The sequence below is a fragment of the Tursiops truncatus genome, chromosome 11, assembly GCF_011762595.2.
Source record: "Tursiops truncatus isolate mTurTru1 chromosome 11, mTurTru1.mat.Y, whole genome shotgun sequence".
NCBI lineage: Eukaryota > Metazoa > Chordata > Mammalia > Artiodactyla > Delphinidae > Tursiops > Tursiops truncatus.
The window spans coordinates 51,770,635-51,798,594 of record NC_047044.1 but is presented as its reverse complement, the minus strand read 5'-3'; the positions used below and the strand labels follow the sequence as shown (position 1 = coordinate 51,798,594).

The 27,960-nt window shown below is 38.9% G+C and overlaps 1 protein-coding gene and 1 long non-coding RNA gene across 9 annotated transcripts in view; one reads left to right on the top strand and one right to left on the bottom strand.

Moving 5' to 3' along the window:
- Positions 1 to 7,531: 7,531 nt before the first annotated feature.
- XPOT (exportin for tRNA) overlaps positions 7,532 to 27,960 on the top strand; it is a 37,805-nt gene continuing 17,376 nt past the window's right edge. For 2 of the 8 annotated variants that reach the window (XR_012324305.1, XM_073788419.1), the window contains exons 1-15: positions 11,140 to 11,273; positions 14,778 to 14,860; positions 16,793 to 16,849; positions 17,852 to 17,921; positions 18,689 to 18,907; positions 19,783 to 19,967; positions 20,068 to 20,236; positions 21,941 to 22,177; positions 23,850 to 23,888; positions 24,023 to 24,085; positions 25,467 to 25,591; positions 25,968 to 26,112; positions 26,271 to 26,390; positions 26,745 to 26,839; positions 27,423 to 27,492. Coding sequence is in view for 7 of the 8 variants with exons in the window: in XM_073788419.1 (XP_073644520.1) it covers positions 11,214 to 11,273; positions 14,778 to 14,860; positions 16,793 to 16,849; positions 17,852 to 17,921; positions 18,689 to 18,907; positions 19,783 to 19,967; positions 20,068 to 20,236; positions 21,941 to 22,177; positions 23,850 to 23,888; positions 24,023 to 24,085; positions 25,467 to 25,591; positions 25,968 to 26,112; positions 26,271 to 26,390; positions 26,745 to 26,839; positions 27,423 to 27,492 (1,737 nt within the window). In the remaining variant the exon portion in view is untranslated. Of the gene's footprint in view, positions 7,761 to 8,286; positions 8,476 to 8,496; positions 8,738 to 11,139; positions 11,274 to 14,777; positions 14,861 to 16,792; positions 16,850 to 17,851; positions 17,922 to 18,688; positions 18,908 to 19,782; positions 19,968 to 20,067; positions 20,237 to 21,940; positions 22,178 to 23,849; positions 23,889 to 24,022; positions 24,086 to 25,466; positions 25,592 to 25,967; positions 26,113 to 26,270; positions 26,391 to 26,744; positions 26,840 to 27,422; positions 27,493 to 27,960 lie in introns of those variants that run through there. The other 6 variants (XM_019952250.3, XM_019952252.3, XM_019952255.3 and 3 more) reach the window with 6 other exon arrangements.
- Positions 9,344 to 27,960, bottom strand: part of LOC117314198 (uncharacterized) — a 38,867-nt gene continuing 20,250 nt past the window's right edge. Inside the window, exon 3 of the long non-coding RNA XR_004528903.2 lies at positions 9,344 to 9,532. This is a non-coding gene — a long non-coding RNA (uncharacterized lncRNA). The remainder of the gene's footprint in view (positions 9,533 to 27,960) is intronic.

Below are 27,960 nucleotides of genomic sequence, written 5' to 3'. Positions count from 1 at the left end.
GCCCGCTACCCTCGCCTACTCCAGCTGTTGCAGACCAAGCCATTTCTTACAAACTGTGTGGAAGCCTCGGTTTTAGTCGGGTTTTCTATTAGAAACTTGAATGACATGTAATTTACCGATTTATTTTTAAATAGAACAATCCTAGAGCCCTATTAAGATGAATCACAGGTTTATTTATCATTCGATTATAACACTGCATGGCATAGCTCTCTAATTTTTATGAGTAGAAACGTAACTTTTCTTTCTCCAACTACATAAAATCAGACAGAAGAATATCTTATAAATTGTTTTGAGCACACCCAAGCCTACCTAATGGATATGTTTCTGTTCCCAGTGCCCAGGACAACGCCCTGTAGGCAGTCGGAACTCAATCTGTGTAGGATGAATGAATGGGTGAAGCCTGCATCTTGAACAAATTGAAGCTTAGAGGTTGAGAAATGCTGATCATGCAGCCTTGAGACTGCAGGGTAGTAAAAGTACTGCTTAGTTTTTACAGACCATGAATAACTTATTATAAATTAGGTTAGAGAGATGAGAAGGACACAGCAACAGAAACTTGCCTCCAATAACTCTAGGTGAGAACTTTCATTTTAATTTCAAATCCTAGAAAAGTCATTCTCTCTTCCTGCTCACTCACCCAGAGACCTGGTAATGCAAACCATATATTTATATTTTGTTTGATTTGCTCCAGCTACCTGCAACCCAGAATCGAATTACATATTCTTTATTGCATTTTATATTCTCCTTTTCGTCATATTTTACTATGGCATACTGTATGTTGTAAGCAATTTCAAATCCTTTGTGGAGAGTATAAATAAATTAAAATGCATAAACTTATTGTAAACTAAATCGCTGCAAAAGGGAACTGAGGAGAAATGTTTGGATGTGACTAAAGAAGTCTGAGGAACTCGATAGCAGCAAAGAAGTAGAAACAATATTTCTTTTTTTGGCGAGAATGTATTTGGTGAATAAGGAGAGAAGAGCCACCTGCTGACAAAATTTTAAATGACCTAGCATTTAAAGTTTTCTTAGAATCTGATCATCTGACTCTTCATAACTTCATACCTGGAGCCCCAGAGGCATGGCTATTTCCTCTGAAATAAAGACTATTCGCTATGTAACCCATTCTAGAATTTGTTGCCTCAAACCAACAGAAGGCAAAGGCCCTTCAGCTTTGCCAAATAGCCACACCTCACAAGAGTGGTTGAAAAGAACCTAGGGGTAAGACAGGAATAAAGACACAGACCTACTGGAGAACGGACTTGAGGATATGGGGAGGGGGAAGGGTAAGCTGTGACAAAGCGAGAGAGAGGCATGGACATATATACGCTACCAAACGTAAGGTAGATAGCTAGTGGGAAGCAGCCGCATGGCACAGGGATATCGGCTTGGTGCTTTGTGACCGCCTGGAGGGGTGGGATAGGGAGGGTGGGAGGGAGGGAGACGCAAGAGGGAAGAGATATGGGAACATATGTATATGTATAACTGATTGACTTTGTTATACGGCAGAAACTAACACACCATTGTAAAGCAATTTTACCCCAATAAAGATGTTAAAAAAAAGAAAAAAAGAAAAAGAAAAGAAAAGTAAATGGCTACTGCAGAGGTGGAATGTGAGGAAAGTGGGGAAAGGCATCAGTCCAGACTGCTATTTTGTGTCTCTTGGGCTCACTGTTCCACACCCACTTCCTGGGACTAAGAAACAGAATTACTGGATCAGGACCGGAAAAGACAGCATATCTGCTCTGTCAGGAATCCCATCATAAATGAGCTTTTGGTGATAAGGGTACTAGGCTTAACAAATGTTGCACATGAAGAAGGGAATTTAACAAAGGGTCTGGTGGTTAAGGTGAGCTCAGTTAAATTTTTAACTTTGTGGCACACAGAGAAGGCAGTATCTTGGTTTCCAGTCACTTGTTGTTCTATACTGTTGCCAGTGTAACAGCAAAGTTCGGATCACAGGAAAGGGGTTTAATATAGGAGAAAGATCCCTGGATTTGGAGTCAGGAGAACTGGATTAGAGCACTAATCCTGTTGCTCAGTACCTGAGATTTTTGGAAAGTCACTTCACCTTTTTGAGCCTCATTTGACCATTTGTAAAATGAAACTAGTACTAATTTATGCCCTGCTAACCAAAGAGCTGATGTGAGGAGCAAAGGCAATGACTTATGAGTTCTGAAAGCACTACAGACATGCAAAGTATCCATATTCCCTTATCTTTGGGTAAGCTTTATGAGGATAGTTAACATAAATACACCCTACATAAGCATTTGTTCCTTATCTTCTAAATCCATCCAAACTCAGGGAGAATTTGGTACAGATCCTGTGCAATCAAGCACTTAAGAGATGTTTCTTGATAAAACTATCCAAAGGAATGGAACATGACTTACCTGGAACTAATACCCAAAGGCACTCTCCTTAACCAGAAGAACAGAATAGCCTTAGGTCTAAGGATGAGAGGACAGTAGTGTTGAGCATAGGTCTGCAGAGCCAGATGCCGTGGTTCAAATTCCAGGTCTCACTCAGTAGTTTAAAAAATTACCTTGTACAACTTTATTTATTTATTTATTTGGCCACACTGCACGGCATGCAGGATCCTAGTTCCCCAACCAGGGATCAAACCTGGGCCCTTGGCAGGGAGAGTACGGAGTCTTAACCACTGGACTGCCAGGGAGTTCCTGGACAACTTACCTTAATTGCTCAGTGCCCCAGTTTCCTGATCTGTGAAATGGGGGTAATAGTACCAACCCCATAGAGTTATTATGAGGATTAGCAATGTTTCTAAGTACTTAGAACAGGTACCTAGAACAGAGCGACAATGTGTAAGTGTTTTAAAAATAAATTGAACAAGTGTGTGATTTCCTGGTACATATATGGTCATTTAGTTCCCCATATACAAAGTAGTAATATTAAACTCTTCCTTGTTGGGTGCAGCCTAACTCTTTAAACTTCAGATTAAGGCTCAAGACAACACCTAATCTACATGCACAAATATACAAACAAAAGAATGGCATTTTTACCTTTTTTTTTTTTAGTTGCATTTTTGGTGGAGAAATGAGCAGTGGGCCATAGGTCATAAGAATCCTGTAAGGATTTCAAACTAGAAGTACCCTTCAGTGGGTCTAGGGATCCCAAGTGTTCCCATCTCCCAGCGTGAAACTAAAGACAATATGTATAGAGAGATACTTGAAGCCTGTAGTAGGTAAATAGAACCTGCACTTTTAAAGGTGTCTGAATTAGGAATCCCTTGGTATTTCTACTTAGTATTAATGGATACTGACCATTTAAATATCTACAACATTAGCAGTCAACTGGCATATAGAGAAGAGGAGGTATCATTATGATAAAGTCTAAGGAAACATGTAAATGCCTTGGATTAAAACAAACAACTTTTTCTTTTACTAAATAATGCCCCAGTGCTCTGTTCTGCCTCAGGCTTCCTGCTTCACACCCACTTACTCTAAAAGAAACCGATGATTGGACTAGAACCCAATAAACACAGCTCACCTGACCTATTTTCCGACTTCTTTCTCGGCCAGGAAACCCATCATGAATGAGCTTTTGGTGACAATGACACTAGGCTTAATAAGCTTTGAGACAAATAAGAGAATCTGACACAGAACTCAGTGGTTATCAGCTCATATTATATTATTTGGGCTCAATTCAATACATTTCACGGATATTTACAGAGAAATTATTACCCATAAACAGAATCAGGATAAAACTTATTTTCAGTCTTCAAGAATTGACTAATAGGTGAGTAAGACAACCACACAAATTTAATACAAAACAAAAACATATTAAAATATATTAATGACATGAGAGGTATGAAAAAAAAAGCACAACATCAAAGAAATGATCAAATAAGCCTGGTTATGGAAATGTGGAAACACTTCTTGAGGGAGGTAGCATTCAACAAATTCTCAAAGAGTGAATGAAACTGTTTCTTTTTTTCCTTTTATTATAGTCAGTTTTAAAAATTTGTTTTAATGAATGGACTACATGTTCACTGTGAATTTTTTTTTAAATCCAAAAAGGTACAAGGAAGATAACAAAAATCACCTGCAGTCTCACAACCTAAAGATAACTTTCAAGTAATGGATAAGTTTCCTTCAGTAAGTTCATGAGAGAAGCTTTGGAAGCCTAATGTAAGGTAGAGGAAATAAGGAAAGGAACAGAAAAGATAGATGTGACAGCACTATGCTGAAATTGAACTGGATCACTGAACATGAAAGCAACAAACTGACCCTAAGAGCACTGAGTTATGTTGAGGAGTTGAATGCATTGGTAGAAATAGCCACATCAGGAGGGAGGTGTATTTTGTGGGTAAGATCACGACTTTGGTTCTGGACATGTTAAGAGTTGACATGCTGGTGAGATGTGTAGGTGTCTTGTAACACAAGTTAGGAGTACAGAATCTTAGAACCCAAAGTAGAGAATGGGAGATTATCTTCATAGAAATGAGTGTTGAAGCCATGGAAATAATTACTGAGAGCAAGTGCAGAAAACAGAAAGCCAGATGGCTAAGAAGGCAGCCTTGGGGAAGACATGGTAAAGAGAACAAAAGTAGGAGTGCAGTGAAGACAGAGTAGTCATCAAAAAAAATAAAAGGATTTTGAGGATAACACAGGGTCAGAGTCAAGAGAGGAATTTCAAGGAGGAAGGAAATAGTCAACAGAAAAGTTGAAATAAATTAATAAAAATGGTCACAGGGTTGGATCATTTGTAAGAGTTTTAGTAGAGTGATTTGGGAACAGAAAACAGATTACAATAAGTGAGAGACTGGAAGATTAAGTGTAGGCAACATATATGGTGTCCTGAAGACAGGAAATCTAGAATCAAGAATCTAGGGTTCTAGCCCACCATTTACTAGCTATGTGGATAAGTTACTTAAAATAGAGCCACCTGTTTATTTATTTATTTATTTATTTATTTATTTTTGGCTGCATTGGGTCTTCGTTGCTGCGCATGGGCTTTCTCTCGTTGCGGCGAGTGGGGGCTACTCTGTTGTGGTGCGCGGGCTTCTCATTCCAGTGGCTTCTCTTGTTGCAGAGCACGGGCTCTAGGTGCACGGGCTTCAGTAGTTATGCCGCGCGAGCTCAGTAGTTGTGGCTCATTGGCTCTAGAGCACAAGCTCAGTAGTTGTGGCGCACGGGCTTAGTTGCTCCGCGGCATGTGGGATTTTCCGAGACCAGGGCTCAGACCCATGTCCCCTGCATTGACAGGCGGATTCTTAACCACTGCACCACCAAGGAAGCCCCTGTTTCCTTTTCCATAAATTAAAAATGATGATCATGATCATGATCATGATATCTGCTCCATCCCTACAAGGTTAAGAGGAACAAATTAGAAAAGTTATATGGAGACATATTGTAAACCATAATGAAATATATAAATGTTATCTACCCTAATTCTTTCTGGCAATTGAAAAAAAAGGGAAATATGGGACAGGAACAATGTTTTATTTTTATAAGAGAGGTGCCTCACCATATTTATAGGAAGAAAAATTGACTTAGCACAATAGTTCTACAGCGTCATCACCGTTTAGTGGACCTTCATTTGAGAGACAGGGGTTAGAAGCACAGACTCTAGGGCCAGACTATGCGCATTTGAATCCCAGTTCTGCTACTTAACTTTTATGCACTGCTGTTTCCTCATCTATAAAATGGGCGTAATGATAGTACCTTGTTGTGAGGATTAACATCTGAACATTCAGGACTGTTTCTGGCACATAATAAATGCTCCAAAATGTTGCCAATTAGTACATACAAGCATTGCCATGTGCAAGCACACATGCTTTAAGTTAAAATAATCACAGCTCTTTGTCAACATTTTGATAACTGGCATTTTATGTTAGTCTGAGATGGGAAACTGTCCATTCCTTTATGGATGGGGGAACCAGAATACAGAATGGTCAAATTTAATATCCCTCTCAGATCCTCTTCAGGTAGATTCCAAGTAGTTTCTTTATTTGTTACGAAATAACATGAATTTACAAAATTCAGAGGTTTTTTACAATCCTAGGTATTTGAACTACCATAAAGGGCCAGTGTTATTAGATAAACTGTAGATAAGCTATAGATACTAGATAAGCTGTAGATAAACTTCCCCATATGAAGTATCCACAAAATAAATTTACAAATGAAAAAGGCAAATATAGATGGTAACAATACAATAGACTGTATTTTGAGGGTCTTTAGGATGATACAGTGGAATACACCGAACATATGACAGACTTTGGAGCCACTTAGACCACGATTAGCATTAGGCCTCCATATTGTTCACTTATTGAGTTGTAACTACAGGCTGGCATGGTACTAGACGCTGGGGATACACTGTAATAGCACAGGAATCCTAGCCTGACATTTTAAACGAGTAAATTACAAGCGTGATGCAAAAGTGATTCGAGATACTTTATATATGAAATGCCTGGTGCAGTGTCTCGCACATGGCCGGTCACTAAATAAATGTAGCTGTTAAATGGTAACATTAATTTTATTCTACTTTTCCTTCCATTCCCCTCCCCCAAGTTTTGTTTTTCACTGTAGTTCCAGTGAGGGCAACCTAGTCTGTATTCAGTACATACTTAACAATCAACAATGAAACCTAAATAACGAGCACTTATTGTATGCCAAACACATGTATTAATTTAATCCTGCCAACAACACTTTGAGGTCAATATGATTATCATCCACCGTTTCACTGATGAGTAAACTTAAGTACAGATAGATTATGTAACGCGCCTGAAACTGAGGTTAACAACTAGTGAGCGGGGTGGTAGGTGACGGGAGTGGGGCGAGCTGTTATCCAAATCTACACAGCTTGTGCCCACACTACCTCTACTCAGTATTAATAAGCTAATCGGTGAATGAATAAACGAAGTAACAGTATCACAGAAGGAACCTACGAATAGGACTTCCTAAGAAAGTGCTCCTTCTTTTCACGAATGACAAATACTGGTACGTTTAAAAAGAAAATTAAAAATTTTCATCGCTCCTCGGAGGATCCTCACGCGGGGGAACACGTGGGACCGCGAAAGAGAATAATTAAACAACTGACTCACACGTGGTTTGGACCACGTGGTGAGGCTCTCCGTAGCTCCATACTCTAACGTGCCAACTACCTACCTAAGCCTTTACGGAACGTGCTAAGCAAACCCAACCCTGGGTCTCTGTACCGGCGCAGTAACAGCAAGGGACTCTACAGCCGGGAGAGATTCCCACGAACCCCCATCCCAGCATGCACCAGAGACCCCGGCGACCACGTCTCCTGGCGAGCGCCCGGCGAGCGCGTGCGCCCCATCGCCCGGAAGTGTCGCCTGCACATTGCATGCTGGGAGTTGTAGGCTCTCGGTCCGGGTTCGCGGGCCGTAGTCCGCACTCTCCAGGAGGCTGCTGGCTTTGGTTCGCGCGGCTCCGACGCGGGGAGCGCGCTTCGCGCTGACTCAGCGGCGACGGCGGCGGCAGCAGCGTTAGCTGGCCCTCGCGCTCTTTCCCTTCCTGGGGCGCCGATCCCGCCTGCCAGCTTGCTAGCTTGCCTGCCCGACGCCACGCAATAGAAGGCGCCGGGGGACGCGGAGCGGCGAGAGGCGCGCGGCCCCGGCCAGCTCTGTCTCCGGGGTTAGCGCTGCGGCCGTGGCGGAGGACTACGGTGACAAGGACGAGGGCCGCTCTCCCTGCTCCCTGCTTGCGGCGCCGCTCCGCTCTGCTGACCGGCCCTCGGGAGTGCAGGCTGGGAGGCGGGATGGAGTGATAGGGAAGGTGACTCGGGGCTCGGGGCGGGACTCGGACCCGACTCGGTCCACGCGAGGCTGCGGGGAAGTTGGCCGGGAGGACTGGCCCGGGGATCCCCCATGTCGGGGAGTGGTGCGGGTCGGGCCCTGCATGGCGATGCTCCCAGAGGCTGGGCGGACTGGGTGGGGGTGGGTACAAGCTGCGGCCGCCGAGGCTGAGCGCGTCCCCAGTGCGTGGCCGCTCGTTGCCGGGTGTTTCATCACCCGAGTTGCCACGAGGCTCCCTTTAGGGGAGGGATCCGGGGGAAGGAAGGGGCCAAGGCCGGCCGAGGAGGGCCCCCATTGCCTGTGGCCCCCGATATAGTAAAAGTGGCCGAGCCCGTTTGTAATACTTGTAGCGTGTCCCACCAGTTTCAACTGCAGAGACCTCAGACTTGATTCCTCCCACCCCACCCCCGACCCCCGTCCCAGGACAAAAAAAAGTATTATTTCTGTGTAGTAATTTGCCAGCACGGCACGCCATTTTTGCTTTTCCCTTCCTCACAATTCTGCAGGAGTAGAGAAGCGTGATGTTTCCCTGTAACCCGAAAAAAGGAGTACCTTTTGAAAGTGCTAATTGTAACGACTAGCACTGTTTGAAAGTGCTAGTTGTTACTGAGGGAAGTTACGTTTTATTAAAGCGACTTGTCAGAGTGGTGTTAAAAGGCTGGAAAGATTCAGTCCTGGTCTTTGATCAGTCTTCAGTAGGTATAGAGGAATTTTTCCAGATTGTTTTGATTCTTGATTTAATGGCTATACATGGGAGAGTTAGGGCTTGATATTTCGAGTATGTTGCTCGCCTTCCCCCGGAACATTTGCTAGATGCGTAATTGAAGTGTTTATCACATTGTAACAAATGTTTAAGCCTGCACCGCTATGCGGTGTTAGAACATTATGCACAACCTTTTACTGGGAACATTGTCACCTTTTTGCAGAGGTTGTAACTTTTCCGTTTTTTGCATACATGTAAGTAATTTACCATTGCATGTTGATTATTATCCAAGTGCCTTCTCCGTGGGGGATTCTTTCTGTGCTGACAACTGTAACAAATTTTGTTTCCTTAAGTTGTTTTGTTTGCGATGTTTTTACTTAGGACCACTTGCTGTTTCCCTTGGTAGAATCGGAGTGACCAAGTTTACGCAATTTTCCCTAAAGCCATGCCAAATTCAAGGAATCTTTTATAGGACTTAATCTGGGATTCATAGAAATTCAGATTGTCTTTTCTTTCTGTGTGTGCATTTTTCAGGGGAATTGTCATCAAATTTTCAACAGTACCTTTTTGGTTTTCCATCTGTTCAAAATGCCAGTTTACTAGTATAAGAAATCTAGGGCTTCCCTGGTGGCGCAGTGGTTGGGAGTTCGCCTGCCGATACAGGGGACACAAGTTCGTGCCCCGGTCCGGGAAGATCCCACATGCCGCGGAGCGGCTGGGCCCGTGAGCCATGGCCGCTGAGCCTGTGCGTCCGGAGCCTGTGCTCCGCAGCGGGAGAGGCCACAGCAGTGAGAGGCCCGCGTACCGCAAAAAAAAAAAAAAAAAAAAAAAAAAAAAGAAAGAAATCTAGATTACTCCAAGTAGTTCCCATTCCCCCGTGTGCCTAGCTCTGAATGATAGATAAGCTATTGAGGACCCACTAGGTGCCAGGCATGCTTTTACATACCTTATCTCATTGAAGTCTTTGCAACTTTATGAGTCAGATGCTCTTTTTCCCCGTTTCATAGAAAGGGCTCTCTCTCTCAGGTTTGGTAGTTGTCTTTGTGGCCCTAGTTTGAAAATGACAAGATCAGAGTACCAATACAGGTCTTTCCAAATCCAAAATGTATGTTATATTATGTCCTAGGGACACAGTGACAAATAGACAGTCCCTCCTTCCCTTTAAGGTTAATGAGAGAAAAGTAGTAAGCAGACAGTGACAATGTATCAGCATTTAGGTGGGGCATCTAATCCAGTTTGGGAGAGTTGAACAATAGAGGTCAAAGTAGCGTTTTTGAAAGAGGTGACCTCTAGGCTGAATTCTGAAGAACAAGCAGAGGTTAACTAAGTAACAAGGAAAGAGCAATGTGTCCAAAGAAGATGAAAGGCAGAATACCACTGGCCTTGCTGGGCTAGGGTGCAGAATGGTGAGGAGTCGTTGAAAAGTGTTTGGATCTTAATCCTGAGGGCAGTGGGGAGTTACACTGCCCCTCTGTAGTCTGCAAGTATGATGGTAATCGTAAGAGAAGGGGTCAAGCTTTCTTCTCCAAGGCTCTCAGCATATATCCTGATTTATCATTTGACTCAGGCAGAGCCAGGGAGACAGAAAAGCATGTTGTAGTAGGAGTCTTCTAACCTGGATCTGATCCTGGTCTTACCATTCCCGAAAGGCTGTGACCCCTTCCACACCACATCCCCCATTTAGGTACTTGACCCCTTTAGGCTCTGATCTTCTCTTTGGTTAGATCAGTTATGGTCTAATTGGTTATGATAATTTTTTTTTTAAAAAAGCCTTACAACCTTTTAATAGGAGTAGTAAGATCTGGTCTCCCTACCTCAGGTAGAGTTTGTTTTTTGTTTCTGCAGATAAATAAACAGTTTATCAGAAACCAAGTTGCCTTTAGGGCTGGTCATGTTCTTACTTGAGAATGTTAGACCCTATATTGTGAAAAAATGCAGTATTTTCCGGAGACTAAAAAAAGTTCTTAAATAAGAAAAATCAGTGTTGTCAATTTTTATAGCTACTGTTAGAAAACTGTTTTTGAAATACATTTCTGGAATTGGGCTGGCAAGAGCAGAGATCTGTAAAAGGCAGAGCTAGCCCATTTTTCAAAAGCTAAATGACTTGTTTTCACTCTTTAGCTCCTTTTTCATTTGACTTCTCCTGAAGTACTTGGTAGACTCTCCAGAAAGGCACTCTGAGATCTGTATTTAGTCAGCCATTCTAATTTTTTTTAAAGGATTGTGATATTGATAAATGGCAGTAAGCAAGTATTATAATTAGTGTAATAAGATGATCTGGATTTGTCTTTTTTTAAACTTAATGTAGTTGCACAATTGCATTTTACTGGAGATGGTAATAACATAAATTAGATACTTCTATTTCAAGAAAAAGAATGACTTTCTGTACTTTATTGATGATCTTGAAGAAAAACATTTGAGAACCTTAATGGCATACCTTAGATTTTTAGAAATTACACATTAGCGGAGTATTTAGCAGACCCAATCTTCTGAGACTTAGGCTCCTTTAGTTGTAATTTGGATAGGTTCAAAAGAAGTTCTTTTAACTCTTAAACTTCTTTGCATAATGTTACCACTTGTTATGATATTCTGGATAAGCATCTATTTTGTTTATCAAGTATTGTTTTCTTTCAACTTTGTGTGTGTGTGTGTGCAGATGTTTGTGGATTCTTCTGTGGGATCAGAGGGCACGCCTATTGTAATCAGAAAACTCCAAGTATAGCAGCAGGGATGGATGAACAGGCTCTTTTAGGGCTAAATCCAAATGCTGATTCAGACTTCAGGCAAAGGGTAAGTTAAGTCGGCTTAATCATTTTTTAAAGCATGTTACGGAAAGATTTGCATTAGAGGACTTGAATCAAAAATATACATCTGATAAAGGTCTAATTTGGGTGGAAATGAATAGAGAAACAAATTTGAGGTATTTGACTATATTCTGAATACAGAAACAGTGAGTGATTGTGATTTATTTTCTCTTAAGTTGGCTTAAAAGTATTAAAATCTCATGTAATTCAAGGCAGGTCTTTATGTCACATCACTATTTCTAATTATTTAAAAGTTGTAATGCAAAGGATTGTTCAAGGGACTTTCCATAGTAGCCGGTGTACATATTATATTTTCCCATTGCTTGGTTTGGTCTAAACAAGTTGCTTAACCCTCATGTTAGTGATAGTTAACATCCTTGTTATTTAGACATGTAAGTAAGCAGTTATGATATGCCATCAGGTTATGTAAAATGATCACATGACAAAGAATCCATTATGAGGTGCTGGGATATTTGGGTAAGTATAAACAATTAAACATAATTTAGCCTACACCTGTAATCATGACTATGGCTGAATGATAGAAGAATCTAGAGAGCAAGCCTATAATTAAATTTTTTAAAGATGCGTGGGTGGTTTGAAGTATAAGGTAAGTGGATGGAGAGTCATTTTCTTCTTTCTACTTCTCATAACAAAGAATTTTTTTTATTTTTTTTTTATTTTTTCATTTTTTAGCGGTACGCAGACCTCTCACTGTTGTGGCCTCTCCCGCTGCAGAGCACAGGCTCTGGATGCGCAGGCTCAGAGGCCATGGCTCACGGGCCCAGCTGCTCCATGGCATGCGGGATCTTCCCGGACCGGGGCACGAACCCGTGTCCCCCGCATCGGCAGGCGGACTCTCAACCACTGCGCCACCAGGGAAGCCCCAAAGAATATTTTTTATAAATGAGCTAAACGAGGTTAACAGTTTCACAAAAAATAGCAATTTAACAATTTCACAAAAAATAGCAATTTTTCTGCTTTTAAGCAGAGATTTTTTTAAGTAGTAAAAAATTTCCAGGGGTTTCCAGCATAGTATGTTAAAAGAAGTAACCAGCCCTCCAGATGGAGGTAAATAGTAAGAATTGAGATTTAAATAGCTAATTACAAGATACCTATCAAACTGGTTAGGACATGAAAAGTCATTAAAAGTCCATGTCTTCTGTGTATGGACAAATATTTCTTTTCATGGGAGTGTAAGCTACCTGCCTTCAAACCCTTAGTCACATAGTCGAAGCATCACAGACCTGTACCTTTAGTCTGGCTTGGTACTTCATAGTTATTATGACTAAAATCTTTGACTATTTGTTTAGTTATTAAATAAACTTCTGTTATTTTTTACGTTCCTTTTTTGAAATCCTTTGTTTTATAATTAAATTCCACCATCCGACAGGTTTTTTTTTTTTTTTTTTTTTTTTTTTTTTTTTTGCGTTACGCGGGCCTCTCACTGTTGTGGCCTCTCCCGTTGCGGGGCACAGGCTCCGGACGCGCAGGCTCAGCAGCCATGGCTCACGGGCCCAGCCGCTCCGCGGCACGTGGGATCCTCCCAGACCAGGGCACGAACCCGCATCCCCTGCATCGGCAGGCGGACTCTCAACCACCGCGCCACCAGGGAAGCCCAGGTTTTTTTTTTAAATGTGCCATGATTTTCTTTTTCAGAAAAGTAAAACTAGTACACTGGCAGTGGTTTTAATATAGAAGTTAGGTTTTTAATCAATAAAAATGGGTTCTATCAGTCACAGGCTTATGTTAGGCATCCTGGTGCAGGCTTAATTTGATATCCCATTAGGCCAGCCTGCATAACAATTAGGATGAAAAACAAGGAATCTTAAGGAAAAGTGAGTTCTGATAGTCCTGATATTGGAATTCAGGAGTAGTGGGAACTTAATTCAGTTTCGTAGTAAGATAAATGACTACCAACCCTGGTTCCCAATTGTCTGTCTGTAGTTCTCTGTTTTCTACATGGGCAGTAAGTAGCTGAACTGACTCTGTTGCCACTTAGAGACAGTGGAGCATTACAAAGAAGGTACGAGAGAGAACTGGGTGATAAAAGCTTTGACTTGTTCGTCATTGCCACAGGTTTTTTTTGATGCTAGTATCACATGGATTCAGAGTGCAAAGACTAGCTAAAACTGAAATTTTTCAAGTTATTATCACTTAAAAAAATAGAATATCTGTCTTTGGTTTAAAACTTGCTATTATTTAAAGAAAATGAGGCTTCCCTGGTGGCGCAGTGGTTGAGAGTCCGCCTGCCGATGCAGGGGACACGGGTTCGTGCCCCGGTCCGGGAAGATCCCACATGCTGCGGAGTGGCTGGGCCTGTGAGCCATGGCCGCTGAGCCTGCGCGTCCGGAGCCTGTGCTCCGCAACGGGAGAGGCCACAACAGTGAGAGGCCCTCGTACCACAAAAAAAAAAAAAGAAAGAAAGAAAATGGTATGTCAGTGACAATTCTAGCAGCTGAATCACACCTCCCCCTCCTCTTTTGGTAAGTGAAATATTAGGTGGTAATGCAGTATACGATTGACTTCAGCATTGTCCCCTGCCCTGGCCCCTGGGGTATTCCTAAAGGAAACTCTAGGTTTCATGGAATAGATATTGTTAGACACCTGAACTAGATTGTTTTGCAGCTGCTTGGGTTCCTATATTCTTAATTTCTAAAGATAGCTGTTACTTACACTTAAGATAGTATTTGGTGATCTTCTTCATCTGCTCACGTTCATTTATCTGGTCCTCTGTCAGTGGGAGCAGCCACTGAGACCACGTCTGAAAACCCATTCCCTCATTCATACAGTTACATAACACAGGAAACTATCACCTAAATACAGTGGATTTTTTGCTTCTTATTTTTTTTTAACCTCTAACTGAAAGGAAAAAATAATTTTATATCTTGACAGTATATGTGTCACCTTTGACCATTTCAGTTATTTGGTACTTCTGCAAACTTCATATCAAGCACTTGAACTCCGACTTTAATCTCACTTTTTAGGAAACTTACATGATATAGCTGAAGATTTTAAATAACTCTCCTTTTCTGTTAAACAGTAGATCAAATGACCTACAGAGTATGTTTCATCTTTTATAATCACCTCTTTAATAGTATGTTTGCTATTAAATAGGAAAAATATTGTTTATATACCATTTTATAATTGCATATACCTCAGTAGTATAGCACTTGACACAGCACTTGAGTGTTTTCTCTTTGATCTTCCTAATAATTCATAGATACCTGCAGGGCATTTTTGTGTTGTCTCCTTTCCTGTAAAGAAACAGGTTGGAGTATCCAACTGATGGAATTTGTTTTTTACTTAACCTTTTTTCCTAGGAATGATCACTAAGTTGCACATACTCAGAAGCCTGAATTCAATGTTTAGCTATTTTTTATTTAGTCACTTTTTTGTTGTTATTTTGCTACTCCCAGAAAACTTTATCGAGTATTGGCAGAGAATTGAGATTGACTATTCCAAATGCATTTTCTGCTTTGCAATCTTACAGGCCCTGGCCTATTTTGAGCAGTTAAAGATTTCCCCAGATGCCTGGCAAGTGTGTGCAGAAGCTCTGGCCCAGAGGACGTACAGGTGACTAAAACAAAATTTGCGTGATTTGTAGGAGAATTTAAATTTTTGTGAACTCGACAGGATTGTTACATTTACCTGTTTGGAAAATGTTTTCATAAAAACATTTTATGACTTATATTTTGGAAAACTATTCAGTGTAGAAATGAGAAAAATAGTAAACTAATAATTTGGCCATTCCAGAATTGACTTCTCATTAAAATATCCTTTGCCTTATTCTGAGTACCTGGCAGTAGATCCCAAGTGGCATATAGTTTCTATACAGTAGAAACTTCCTTATCTTCTTATGATGGGGAGGGGTAGTTGGTTTTCTAAAAAGTTGGTAAAGGAGGTAATCAAAAATTTTATATATCTTAATTTTTAATTTTAATTTAAAGTATATAAACACTTAGTTACTAATCTTTTGATATTGGACCAAGGACTTTTCTTTGCATATATGCCACTAACATTCACTTCATCATTCTCAACGTTGATCACACCCATAATTGATCCTCTGTAATTTCCACTTTGGGTCCCTGTAGTGGATTGAGGAACAGTGAGTACAGATTTCTAAACTTTTTATTTATTTGTTCCTATCTCTCCAAGTTATCTGTCTCACATCACATAGGTCCAAGGTTTTCCCCCTGCAGTGTGACTTCCTATGAACTCTTTCTAAAGCATTCAACTTAATTTTTATGAAAATATAAACTGTCATCATACTCATTTCATTAGTTTATATGATAATTAAGTTACTTACATACAAAAGAAGTACAACACACATAGTGAGGCTTGGGGAAACACAGCTGACTAGTTGTAAATAAACAACTCTACTAGTGGGAGTAGAAGTTTATAGAGGTCAGTGATGACTCCTAGCTAGAGTTCTTGGCATGCTGTGGATATCAGTCACTACATTTTATAGCCAAAAGGAAGTGCTCCAGTTTAGTGAAAGTTGGTTTTGAGAATATCTATATGTCTTAGAGTAAATAAGGGCTGGCTTTTAATTAAAGGCTCCCTATAGTTTATATTTTGAGTGGAAGATCTAAGTCACATAATTAGTTAAAGCTTCAGTGCCATCCATGATAAGATTAGAAACCCTAGGGTCTTAGAAGAGATGCAAATTAAATGTAACTTTTTAAAAAACTTTAAAAAATTAAGTTTCATTTTCTTAAGTGTGAAATTATTATTATTTTTTGGTTAATTGATGTAGTCTAAATGAAGATAACACCTCCATTCTTGTATTGACTAGTTAGCTTTGTATATGAAAAATTGTTCCATGACTAAGCCTGGCCTAGACCAACTGTATTAAGATGAACAGATTGTTGTTCACTAACGGGACTTGGTCAGAGTTTGTAGCTGGCTCACTGCAGCTCTGCCGTCACCCCTAGAGACACAGTTGGAAGTGGATGATGGGTGGGTGTTGGTTTTTACTCCCCTTTTATAAGGGCAATATATTGGTAACTTGGTTTTCTGTATGAATTTTGGGGGCTGGACTGCCAGTCCGGGTGACTCTGCTTGCTTTGGATTTGACTGCAGTAGAACTTTTAAGTATGACTTTGATGACCATTTCTGGTTTGACTCAGTCTCTGGCTGTCCTACCATTTGTAATTTTACATCTAGCCTTTCTATTGTAAAACGTAGAAGTTGTTCTGGGAATCCTAACGTCTAGAATTTAGGGGGAACGCCTTCTGTTTGCAAAAGCACTGTATGTACTTAAAATGCAGCTCAAATTTTTTTGGTTATTCCATTTGCCAGATTTCCATTGAATATTGTATAACATAAAAAGTTCTCTTAGCTTTTTAAACAAATGGATGTGAATGTAAAACTTGAGATCAATAAGCCAAAGGTTTAGTTTGAGAAACTTTTCAACTGTAGTTTATTCATTACTATTTTAACTTTGATTTGTTTTCCCTAATTCATATTCTGCTTATCTAATTTTTCTTTTTTTTTCTTTTTCAGTGATGATCACATTAAATTTTTCTGCTTTCAAGTACTAGAACATCAAGTTAAATACAAGTAAGGCTTTTCTCCCTGAGATTTGTGGGGAGAGGGCTTTTTTTTTTTAACTTTTAAAATAATTAATTAATTAATTTCTTTTTGACGATGTTGGGTCTCTGTTGCTGCAGTCAGGCTTTCTCTAGTTGCAGCGAGCAGGGGCTACTCTTCGTTGTGGTGCCCAGGCTTTTCATTGTGGTGGCTTCTCGTTGCAGAGCACAGGCTCTAGGCGCACGGGCTTCAGTAGTTGTGTATGGGCTTAGTTGCTCTGTGACTTGTGGGATCTTCCTGCACCAGAGATTGAACCCGTGACCCCTGCATTGGCAGGCGGATTCTTAACCGCTGCGCCACCAGGGCAGTCCCGAGAGGCCATTTTTTAAATTAGTTTTTCCGTCTTTGGGGACACCATAACATAGGTTGTAAATTGATGGTATATGTCATATCCAGCTCATAGATGTATTTTGATTTATCCCAAAAAGTGTTTTAAAAATACTGAGTTCATTGGTTACATATAAAAATCCAGTCATTTCACAGGAAAAAAGTAGATTTCCAGCTTCTCTGGAAGAAATTAGAAGATCTAGCAATACTGAGCCTGTTTCTCTGAACAATGACTCTCTGTTAGAGTTGAGTGGCAGTGTGGGCACTTGTATTTAGAACCCCTGCCTAATTTAAGTAAAAACAGTCAATTGCTGCTCTGGGGATCCTTAGTTTGCCTAATGATTTATTCTGTAAACCACAGACCTGAGACCATGGGTGTATTTTCGTCTGAAAAATTGTGTAGCTGCCATTTTGTTTTAACATGAACTGAACCACAAAACAAAGATCAGTATTGATACCCCACCTGCCTCTCCCACCCTTGTCTTTAAAGCAGTAATGAGAGGTATTATCAATTTGTTTTAGGGAATTTTAGATAGTCGAGTGCTGTACAAATTTTCTCATTCAAATTTATAAGAGGCTGTTACTTTTTTAAAACCACAGACACTAAACATTATCATTGTTATTTTTCTTCCCTATTTTGAACAGATATTCAGAACTAACTACTGTTCAACAACAACTGATTAGGGAGACACTCATATCTTGGCTTCAAGCTCAGGTAAAATAGTAGTTTTTACATTTAGTGCCTCAAATTGCCAGATATTTAAATTTTTATTTTTGCAAGAGTTTGCAACTTCACCTCAAAAATGTCACTCATTTATCCTCCATTTCATCATGTAGCTCTTTTAGAAAGTGCTGTTTTTGAAGATCATGGGTAGATGAAAACTTAGCAATAACTTTAAATTATATTGATAATTGAAGCTGTCATTCTGTCCATGACACATGGTGGAAACTTTGGTTTTAAAATGTAATATGTTTTTAACTACTTGACAAGAGTGGCTTTTCTGTTCACACTTAAGGTGAGCTCTCCTGGACAGCCTCTTAAGAAAGAGCCCTTTTCAGAGGAGCCAATAGAGTTCTTTATTCAGTACATTCTTTTTCATTAATTTTAGCTAATCTTAACGTATTAAAGCAGTTGTGTAGCTAGGATGTTTATTTTCCTTAAAGAGCAAGCAGGTAGAAGAAAAATCATTGAATTTTTTTTCTTCTTAGAAAAAATTATAGGAACTACTAACGCTCTGCCCGTGAAACTTTTCTCTGAAAGTGTGAGAGAGGTGTAACGGTTAGCACCTTTGTTCATTTGATTGTTCTCCATCTGGCTAGTCACCTCAGAACTTTGGTAATTCTCAAGCATATTTGTTGCACAGCTGTTCTAGAGCCTAGTGAAGTTTGGTGGAGTTTTGCCTATTAATGATAAATAGGAAAACAACGTTTGAGTCTTTTCCATTTACATTTGATTTTATGAACTATTTCCCTGTTTGTCAGATGCTGAATCCCCAACCAGAGAAGACCTTTATACGAAATAAAGCAGCCCAAGTCTTCGCCTTGCTTTTTGTTACAGAATATCTCACTAAATGGCCCAAGTTTTTTTTTGACATTCTCTCAGTAGTGGACCTAAATCCAAGGGGAGTAGATCTGTACCTCCGAATTCTCATGGCTATTGATTCAGAGTTGGTGGATCGTGATGTGGTGCATACATCAGAGGCAAGTAACTTCCTATTAATTTTAAGTTTTTAATGTAGATATTGTAGGAGGTGGTGGGCATATAATAAAAGGATCAAGAAGAGTTTTTTATTGTTTTTTTTTGAGATAAAACTTTATTAAGAATACTTATAAATTTACTCAACGTTTTGAATTTTGTTTTACAAAGGAATTTAAACTTGGGTTTTTTTTCCAGGTGTAGGGTGAAATTAGAGTATTCAGATTTTTTTTTTAACCAGGCAAGAACTTTCTCTAGAGAAATACACAAATTGACTTTTTCCTATGAATCTATAGACAAATGTGGCCTATATTTACTACTGCTTTATAGTCAACGAGTGAGGAAAAAGCATTGCTTATGAATCAGTGCTGGGTTCTTCTGTATTCTCAGTTAGTCACATAGCCCATCACCTTAGTCTTTCTCTATTTCTGTATTACCCAATATAACTTTCTCCTTTTTCTTAAAGAATACAATGGAAATAGCTTAATTCAAATGTGTATGATAATTTGAGGTCATTGTATGTCAAATATGTTTGTAACATTTAAGTAATTGCTATTCTCTTAAGTAATTTTAAGTATTTGTATAATATTGAGAAATAACTTTTATCACATGGTTAAGATTTCTAAGCAATGTTTATTTATAGTTTGTGTTTAATAAGAAATTGTGTCTGAGGAAATGAGTAGAATGGAAGGAGGAATTAGAATCACAGGTTATGATTTTAGAGCAGATAAATAGGAAATAGCGGCAGTGAATGTGTTAACAAGTCTGGAAGTTTAGTGGTGAGGAAATTACTGTGTGCGACTATTATTCAGATGTTAAACATTATTTTGGGAGGTAGTCTACTTTAATTGTGTATATGGTACTTTGTTTTGTCTTTTAGGAGGCTCGTAGGAATACTCTCATAAAAGATACCATGAGGGAACAGTGCATTCCAAACTTGGTGGAATCATGGTACCAAATTCTACAAAACTATCAGTATACTAATTCAGAAGTAACATGTCAGTGCCTTGAAGTAGTTGGGGCTTATGTCTCTTGGATAGACTTATCCCTTATAGCCAATGATAGGTAAGTTAACCTATATTTTAAAAATGTAAACCTACAAAATACAGTATGTAAAACTCATGAATTTGAAAATATTGTAACAATTTTATTTCACCATTGCCAGGTTTATAAATATGCTGCTAGGTCATATGTCAATAGAAGTTCTACGGGAAGAAGCATGTGATTGTTTATTTGAAATTGTAAATAAAGGAATGGATCCTGTTGATAAAATGAAACTAGTAGAATCTTTGTGTCGAGTATTACAGTCTGCTGGGTTTTTCAGCATTGACCAGGTCAGTAAATTTATGTATAAGGTTTTGAAAATGTTAGAACAAATTAGGATAGGCAGTAATTTAAATATGCTTTCCTTTTCTTTTTCTTTTTGTTTTGTTTTTAAATGCTGGAAACTTCCTTGACGTTATAATAATGAAACATTGTATCTAGAAAGCCATACGTTATCTGTAACATTTGCCTTGAACAATAGATTATACCAGACTTAAACTTGAAGATCTGGGATGGTACTTACAATTGTGCGTTTCTAACAAACTCTCTGTGATACTGCTGATTCATGGACCACACTTTAAGAAGCATGGCAATGCATTTTGACCTAAATTAGACTTAATTATAAATGTTATATTTTCATCACATTCATTTGAGCTGTTAAAGTTTAGCGTCAGCAGAATTAGGGCTGAATGTGGTAAATTAGTAATTTAGAAACTGAATTTGAAGGTTTTTATTTTTAATTTTACCTGTGATATTGGTAAAGAATTACTGAGAAGTCTTTGTATTGTTGATATGTCCGGAGTACAACACCTCTGGTATTTTCCTAGCTGACAAATAGTAGTGTTTTCTTACACTGCTGATAATTGTCTTATTTAGTCCCTGGTAAAAGATTTAAAATGGTGAAGGTGAAAATCTCTTTCTGTAGGAAACATCATAAGGATAATTAATGAAAATAACCTAATTTTAAGTTCTAGAATTAGTGCTGATGTGACCTTAGGCAGATTATTATAATAGCAGTTTTATCTCTTTGTAGTGCAGTTGAGGTTCAAATTAAATAGTATCAGAAAGGGCTGTTGTAAATTCTTATACATAGCATAATATGGCAGCATTAAATTTATTAGAGCATATTTACTAAATTCAGCGGTTTAGAGAGAAGGTTTTGAAACCACAGATCTCTTTTTTTTTTTTTTTTTCTTTTTGTGGTACGCGGGCCTCTCACTGTTGTGGCGTCTCCCGTTGCGGAGCACAGGCTCCAGACGCGCAGGCTCAGCGGCCATGGCTCACGGGCCTAGCCACTCCACGGCATGTGGGATCCTCCCGGATCGGGGCACGAACCCGTGTCCCCTGCAACGGCAGGCGGACTCTCAACCACTGCACCACCAGGGAAGCCCAGATCTCTTTTTTTTAAGCTTTTATAAGTTGGCAATGTCTACATGACTATAATCATTAAAAAAAGTTGCTTTGAAGAGTTAGTACTAATGGATAATAATAGTAGAAGAATTCAAACTCTTAAGATTTCCCAGTCAAAATGGTAGAATTGTTAGTGTCTAATGTTAGTTTAAAAATGACTCCTGGGACTTCCCTGATGGCACAGTGGTTAAGAATCCGCCTGCCAATGCAGGGGACATGGGTTCAAGCCATGGTCCGGGAAGATCCCACATGCTGCAGAGCAGCTAAGCCCATGTGCCACAACTACTGAGCCTGTGCTCTAGAGCCCATGAGCCACAACTACTGAGCCCCAATGCCACAACTGCTGAAGCCCGCGTGCCTAGAGCACTGCAATGAGAAGCCCACGCACCGCAACGAAGAGTAGCCCCAGCTCGCTGCAGCTAGAGAAAGCTGGTGCGTGGCAATGAAGACTCAATGCAGCAAAAAATAAAAAATAAATAAATAAAATAAAAATGACTCCTATGATTGGTCTTTGACCCATACCTAAGTTTAGAGTTTTCCCTCTTAGGTGGTTGGTTTTAAATTGAAGTATTGATCATTTGTAGGAAGAAGATGTTGACTTCCTGGCCAGATTTTCTAAACTGGTAAATGGAATGGGACAGTCATTGATAGTTAGCTGGACTAAATTAATTAAGAATGGGGATATCAAGAATGCTCAAGAGGCACTACAAGCTATTGAAACAAAGGTGGCACTGATGTTGCAGCTCCTAGTTCATGAGGATGATGACATCTCTTCTAACATTATTGGATTTTGTTATGATTATCTTCATATTTTGAAACAGGTAAGTCCTTATTTTAATCTTTTTGTCCAGTAGATAATATAGAAAAGCAATAGAGAATTGGAAAATACAGGAAAAATGAAAACAAGAAAATACTCATAATTCTACACTCTAATGACATTTACTGTTAATTATTAATGTATTTTCATCTTTTTTTTTTCTTTAAACTTCTTAGCCAAAAAACAGAAATGGCCAGGTTCTAAAATTCACTAGACTAAAAAGCTTCAGAATTAGTTATAGGTTTAGGGGTTTTTTTTATTTTGAATCTGTGTTTATTTCTTTTTCTTTTTTTAAATCTTGGCTGCTTTGCACGGCTTACGGGATCTCAGTTCCCCGACCAGGGGTTGAACCTGGGCCCCAGCAGTGAAAGCACCAAATCCTAATCACTAGACCACCAGGGAACTCCATGAATCTGTTTATTTTTATTTATTTATTTTTTTGGCTGTGTGGCATGTAGGGTCTCAGTTCCCCGACCAGGGGTTGAATCCGTGCCCCCTGCATTGGGAGCGCAGAGTCTTAACCACTGGACCGCCAGGGAAGCCCCCTCTGTTTATTTCTAAATACAGTAGAAATTTTGTTAAACATGGTTCATTTTTTTTTTTTTTTTTTTTAATTTATTTATTTTTGGCTGCGTTGGGTCTTCGTTGCTGCATACGGGCTTTCTTTAGTTGTGGCGAGCGGGGGCTACTCTTCATTGCAGTGCATGGGCTTCTCATTCTGGTGGCTTCTCTTGTTGTGGAGCCCAGGCTCTAGGCATGCAGGCTTCAGTAGTTGCAGCATGCGGGCTCAGTAGTTGTGGCGAGCGGGCTCCAGAGCACAGGCTCAGTAGTTGTGGTGCCCGGGCTTAGTTGCTCCATGGCATGTGGGATCTTCCCGGACCAGGGTTCACACTCGTGTCCCCTTCATTGGCAGGCGGATTCTTAACCACTGCACCACCAGGGAAGTCCCCGTGGTTCGTTATTTTAATTACATATGCATCATTTCTTATAAACAATTTTTTTTTTACAATTAAAAGTTTCCCCCTAGAGAGTTGCTTCCAATAATAGACCTTAAAATGTAGAAGGTATGAACCTCCCATATTATATTGATAGCATGTAGCCTTTTAAAGAATTAGTGATTTCTCATTATGACATTAGGTGAGAGCCATTCCTATTTTATTGATATTTACATAGAATTAGTTGAATTGAGTCAAGCTTAAAATAATTTTTTTCCAAACTGAGTTTAGCTTCTGTTATAAACCTAATATGTTTCTGCATGCATATTTTAAGAAATTTTAGGCAATGTGGAAAGGTATGAAGAAAGTTAAAATTGGTATCAGTATTGATAGTCCCACTGTGTATCTCATAATGGATTTCTAGGCTTCTTTGGCCTTGTTTAAAAACAAAGTGAGATCATACTTTGCTGTTCTATAATCTACTTCTTTGCTGAATACATTTATAAGTGCCTTTTAAAATCAAATTCATCTACATGTCTTTGCCTACATGTCAAGTTACTTACTAGAAGTGAAATTGATAGATCTTAGGTTAGGTACATTTCATATATAGAAATGTACTGTCAAACTGTCCTCCAGAAAAGCTGTGTGCATGTTTGAAAAGATCTTAACTGATCAGAAAAATATTCTGATAAGCAAGTATAACTTTAGGAAAGCTAATAAATGATTGCTTTCTTTCAACAGCTTACAGTGCTCTCTGATCAGCAAAAAGCTAATGTAGAGGTAATTGACTTCTTTTTGTTTCTTTTAAACCAATAATAGAATCTACGTCTGCAGTCTGCCTTGAAATGTAGCTTAATTTCAAATTATATGAAATTAAAGGAGACTGACAAAAGGTATTTTGTTCTTAATTTTAGGCAATCATGTTGGCCGTTATGAAAAAATTAACCTATGATGAAGAATATAACTTTGAAAATGAGGTAAGAATTTTGCATTGAGGAGAAATCAGTTTTAATTTTGTTTACTTACATCAAATTAATATTCCAAGTTTTGATTATCTTAAAAAATTAGTCTTGGGGTTTTGTTTTTGTTTTTTGACTGCATTGGGTCTTCATTGCTGCTCACGGGCTTTCTCTCTAGTTGTGGCAAGTGGGGGCTACTCTTCTTTGCAGTGCATGGGCTTCTCGTTGCAGTGGCTTCTCTTGTTGCGGAGCACAGGCTCTAGGCATGCAGACTTCAGTAGTTGCAGCACACAGGCTCAGTACTTGTGGTTCACGAGCTCTAGAGCGCAGGCTCAGTAGCTGTGGCACATGGGCTTAGTTGCTCCACGGCATGTGGGATCTTCCCGGACCAGGGCTTAAACCCGTGTCCCCTGCATTGGCAGGTGGATTCTTAACCACCGCACCACTAGGGAAGTCCCTAGTCTTGTTTATATTGACCTCTACTTAGGTGAAATTAATGGAAACTTTCATAATCCTTCATTTTTTTGTATTTTGTCCCTCTTTAAAATGACCCTTTTAAAAACACTTTGTAGCATTGAACTTCATAAATATTGACAGTATTATTGGTGATCATATTTCACTTTATATTTAGTAAGAGTGATCAGTTGAAGCCCAGTTGATGGACCTCAGATCATAATTGTCTGTGGGAGAGTAGGAATGAGGTACTTAACCGTCTCTGGACTTATTCTGGTTAAAGACTTGTCCAGGGTTGTCAGTGAGTCAGCTTCTCATCAATCACAAGGGTCATCGGTGCTTTCTAGCAACTCAGTGATGGCGTGTACTGTCTAGTTGTGTGCTAACGTGTTCTGTTACCCACTTCAGGCATTCAAAAACTTCTAACTGTAAAAGAACAATGGTGATGATCACCAACACACCATGCACTTATGAAGTGCTAGGCTCATTACATATAATATCTTAAATCATGTGATATTATTGCAGTTCTTAAAGTGGACAGTGAGATACAAGGAGTATAAATAAGATGCCAGAGTTCTCACAGAGCCCTACATGAACCCATCCTGGCTTAGACTCTTGTTTTTGTTTTTTCCCCAAAGCCTTGCATTATCTGTCCTTTGCTTAATTGTCCCTCAATAACTCTTTCCTGTTAGACTTTTGTTTTTAACATCCTCCCTATGCTATTTCTGGCTCTAGGCTTTCATGGTCTAGGGCTGTGTTCAGAAATAATTATTTGTGAGCAGGAGGGGAAAGGCTACTGAGCATAGTACATTTTCCTACATAAATAAATATTAATGAAAAAATAAAAGTGTATTAAATTTGTAAATACAAAAACTAGTGAGAACTCACCATTTTATGTGTTTTAAGATCTTTTATGTTTTTTAATGGAATTTTTAAAATATCATAGGGTGAAGACGAAGCCATGTTTGTAGAATACAGAAAACAACTGAAGTTATTGTTGGACAGGCTTGCTCAAGTTTCACCCGAGTTACTGCTGGCTTCTGTTCGCAGAGTTTTTAGTTCTACCCTGCAGTAAGTTTGTTACGCTGTTTCTAACAAGTCACCTCTTTCCTTTTCTCCCTGATGATGGTCTACCATAAGTGATTCACGTGACTTATTAATTTATGTTACTTATGAAGATCTTACGTGTATCTCTGAAACAATGCACTTGCCTCTGATTTATCTTGATCCTTGGGGGGAAATACTGCTCTTTGGAATGTCAATAAAATGGATTTCATTAGTTTTGTATACTTTTGTGATATGAATTATGTTGCCTGGCAAAATTAACAATTGCTGTGACTGTTTAATAATTCAAGAGGCTTCGGTTGGTGTCTTTTTATCTCGTGCATCACTAGTTGTATAGAAAGTTTATATTCAGATTTCACCGACATATTATATACCTTGGTAGGAATTGGCAGACTACAAGGTTTATGGAAGTTGAAGTGGCAATAAGATTGCTGTATATGTTGGCAGAAGCTCTTCCAGTATCTCATGGTGCTCACTTCTCAGGTGATGTTTCAAAAGCTAGTGCTTTGCAGGATATGATGCGAACTGTAAGTATACTAAAGATAATTTATTTTGAACATAATTTTCTGTTTTCATATAAGCTAATGTGAGTTCCTTAATTGTTAGAGCTTAATATATGTTAATACTGGGACATTTTGATGTTGCAGTAAATAAGGATAGATTTCTTAACTTTTTCCTGCTCCAGTTGGTAACATCAGGAGTTAGTTCCTACCAGCACACATCTGTGACATTGGAGTTCTTCGAAACTGTTGTTAGATATGAAAAGTTTTTCACAGTTGAACCTCAACACATTCCATGTGTACTAGTAAGTATACACTTTACTCTCAACTTTTATTTTCCGTGTGTTTCAGCTAATGAGCAGATAGTATTCTATCTTTCTTTTATTACTTTTTCCAGAGCCAGAAGCTCTCAAAAACTCTTCAACACACTGACACTAACCCCTCCTCCATTCCTTTAAAATGGAGTGTCTAGTCAGTTATTTAAAACAAATACTCAAAGGCCTGTTTGTGTGTAGTGTAGGCTTACTTTTTATATGTACCTAGTTCTTCCCTTCTAGAGCTAAAAAGTAGAATTTGGTATGAACAAAAATGTGTCATGACAATAGCAATAAAAGCCTTAAATAAGTACAGAAATAGTAAAAGTGTCTCTGTTTCTTTAGATGGCTTTCTTAGATCACAGGGGTCTGCGGCACTCTAGTGCAAAAGTACGGAGCAGAACTGCTTACCTGTTTTCTAGATTTGTCAAATCTCTGAAGTAAGTACAAAATTTCATCTATAATGTTTAATTCTTGTTTTTAAGATTGTTAAGTAAGATGTAAATTATTTTCTAAGAGCCTGTGGTAGATTTGGTCTTTTCGTCCTAAGGCTTTTGTAAAATTTTGGTGTTCCTTTTTGTATCATGATGTTACGATTTCTTTTCCTTCTCTTTAGCCAGGTACTTTGTTCATCATTAAACAGTGATTTGTTTGAATATTTTTGTATGTAACACCTGTCATCACTAATGACATTAGTTACTTAACGGTCTTACTGCTGTAGATAACTCTATGGCTTCTGTGAAATTCTAAAGATGATACTCCTTGGAAATACATTTTGAACTTAATCTGTTTTATATTGTATTATTCTTTACTAGTACCAGCTTTTGGTATGAAAACTACTTATTCTTAGGCTTATAAAATCGTAGTTTAAAAAAATCATAGCTAGTCTGAATGATCACATGTGACTACCTTAGCACTGAACTTTTTTTTTTAGTTCTGCCTTAAAGAGGGATTTGGCATTTCCGCACTTTGCCAAGCACTGTTATTTATGTAATTGTGGTTTTCCTTTTTGCCTTTATTCAGTAAACAAATGAATCCTTTCATTGAGGATATTCTGAATAGAATACAAGATTTATTAGAACTTTCTCCACCTGTAAGTATCTATCCTTCTGAGTGATAAGTTTTCCCCAATATTGAGGCTACATATCCCTTTAGCCTTTAGTGTTAATGCCTTTGGGTGTTTTTTTTGTTTGTTTTGTTTTTGTTTTTTAAAGTGTGGATGGAGGGTGTGCAAGGGTTAGTTTTGTTTACCAAAACTCTGTTGAGATACAGTAAACAAAACATAGAAATAGAAAGGAATCAAAATTTGACTGATAGATTTAGCAGCGTGAGATATGGTCTGCTCTCTGTACTGTTAAATGCCAGTGAAGTGTTTTTTGGAGAAGGAAAATTCGGTTTCTAAATTATTCTCTTTGTTTAGTACTATGATCACATTAGCCATTCTCAGTGACTGCTACTGGTAGACTGAAGTTTTTCTGTGAAACTTCTGGCTTGGGGTAAAATTTAAATGCTGGTTGATCTGTATATTTCGGTGTTTATTTCACTAGACAGATTTAAGTTG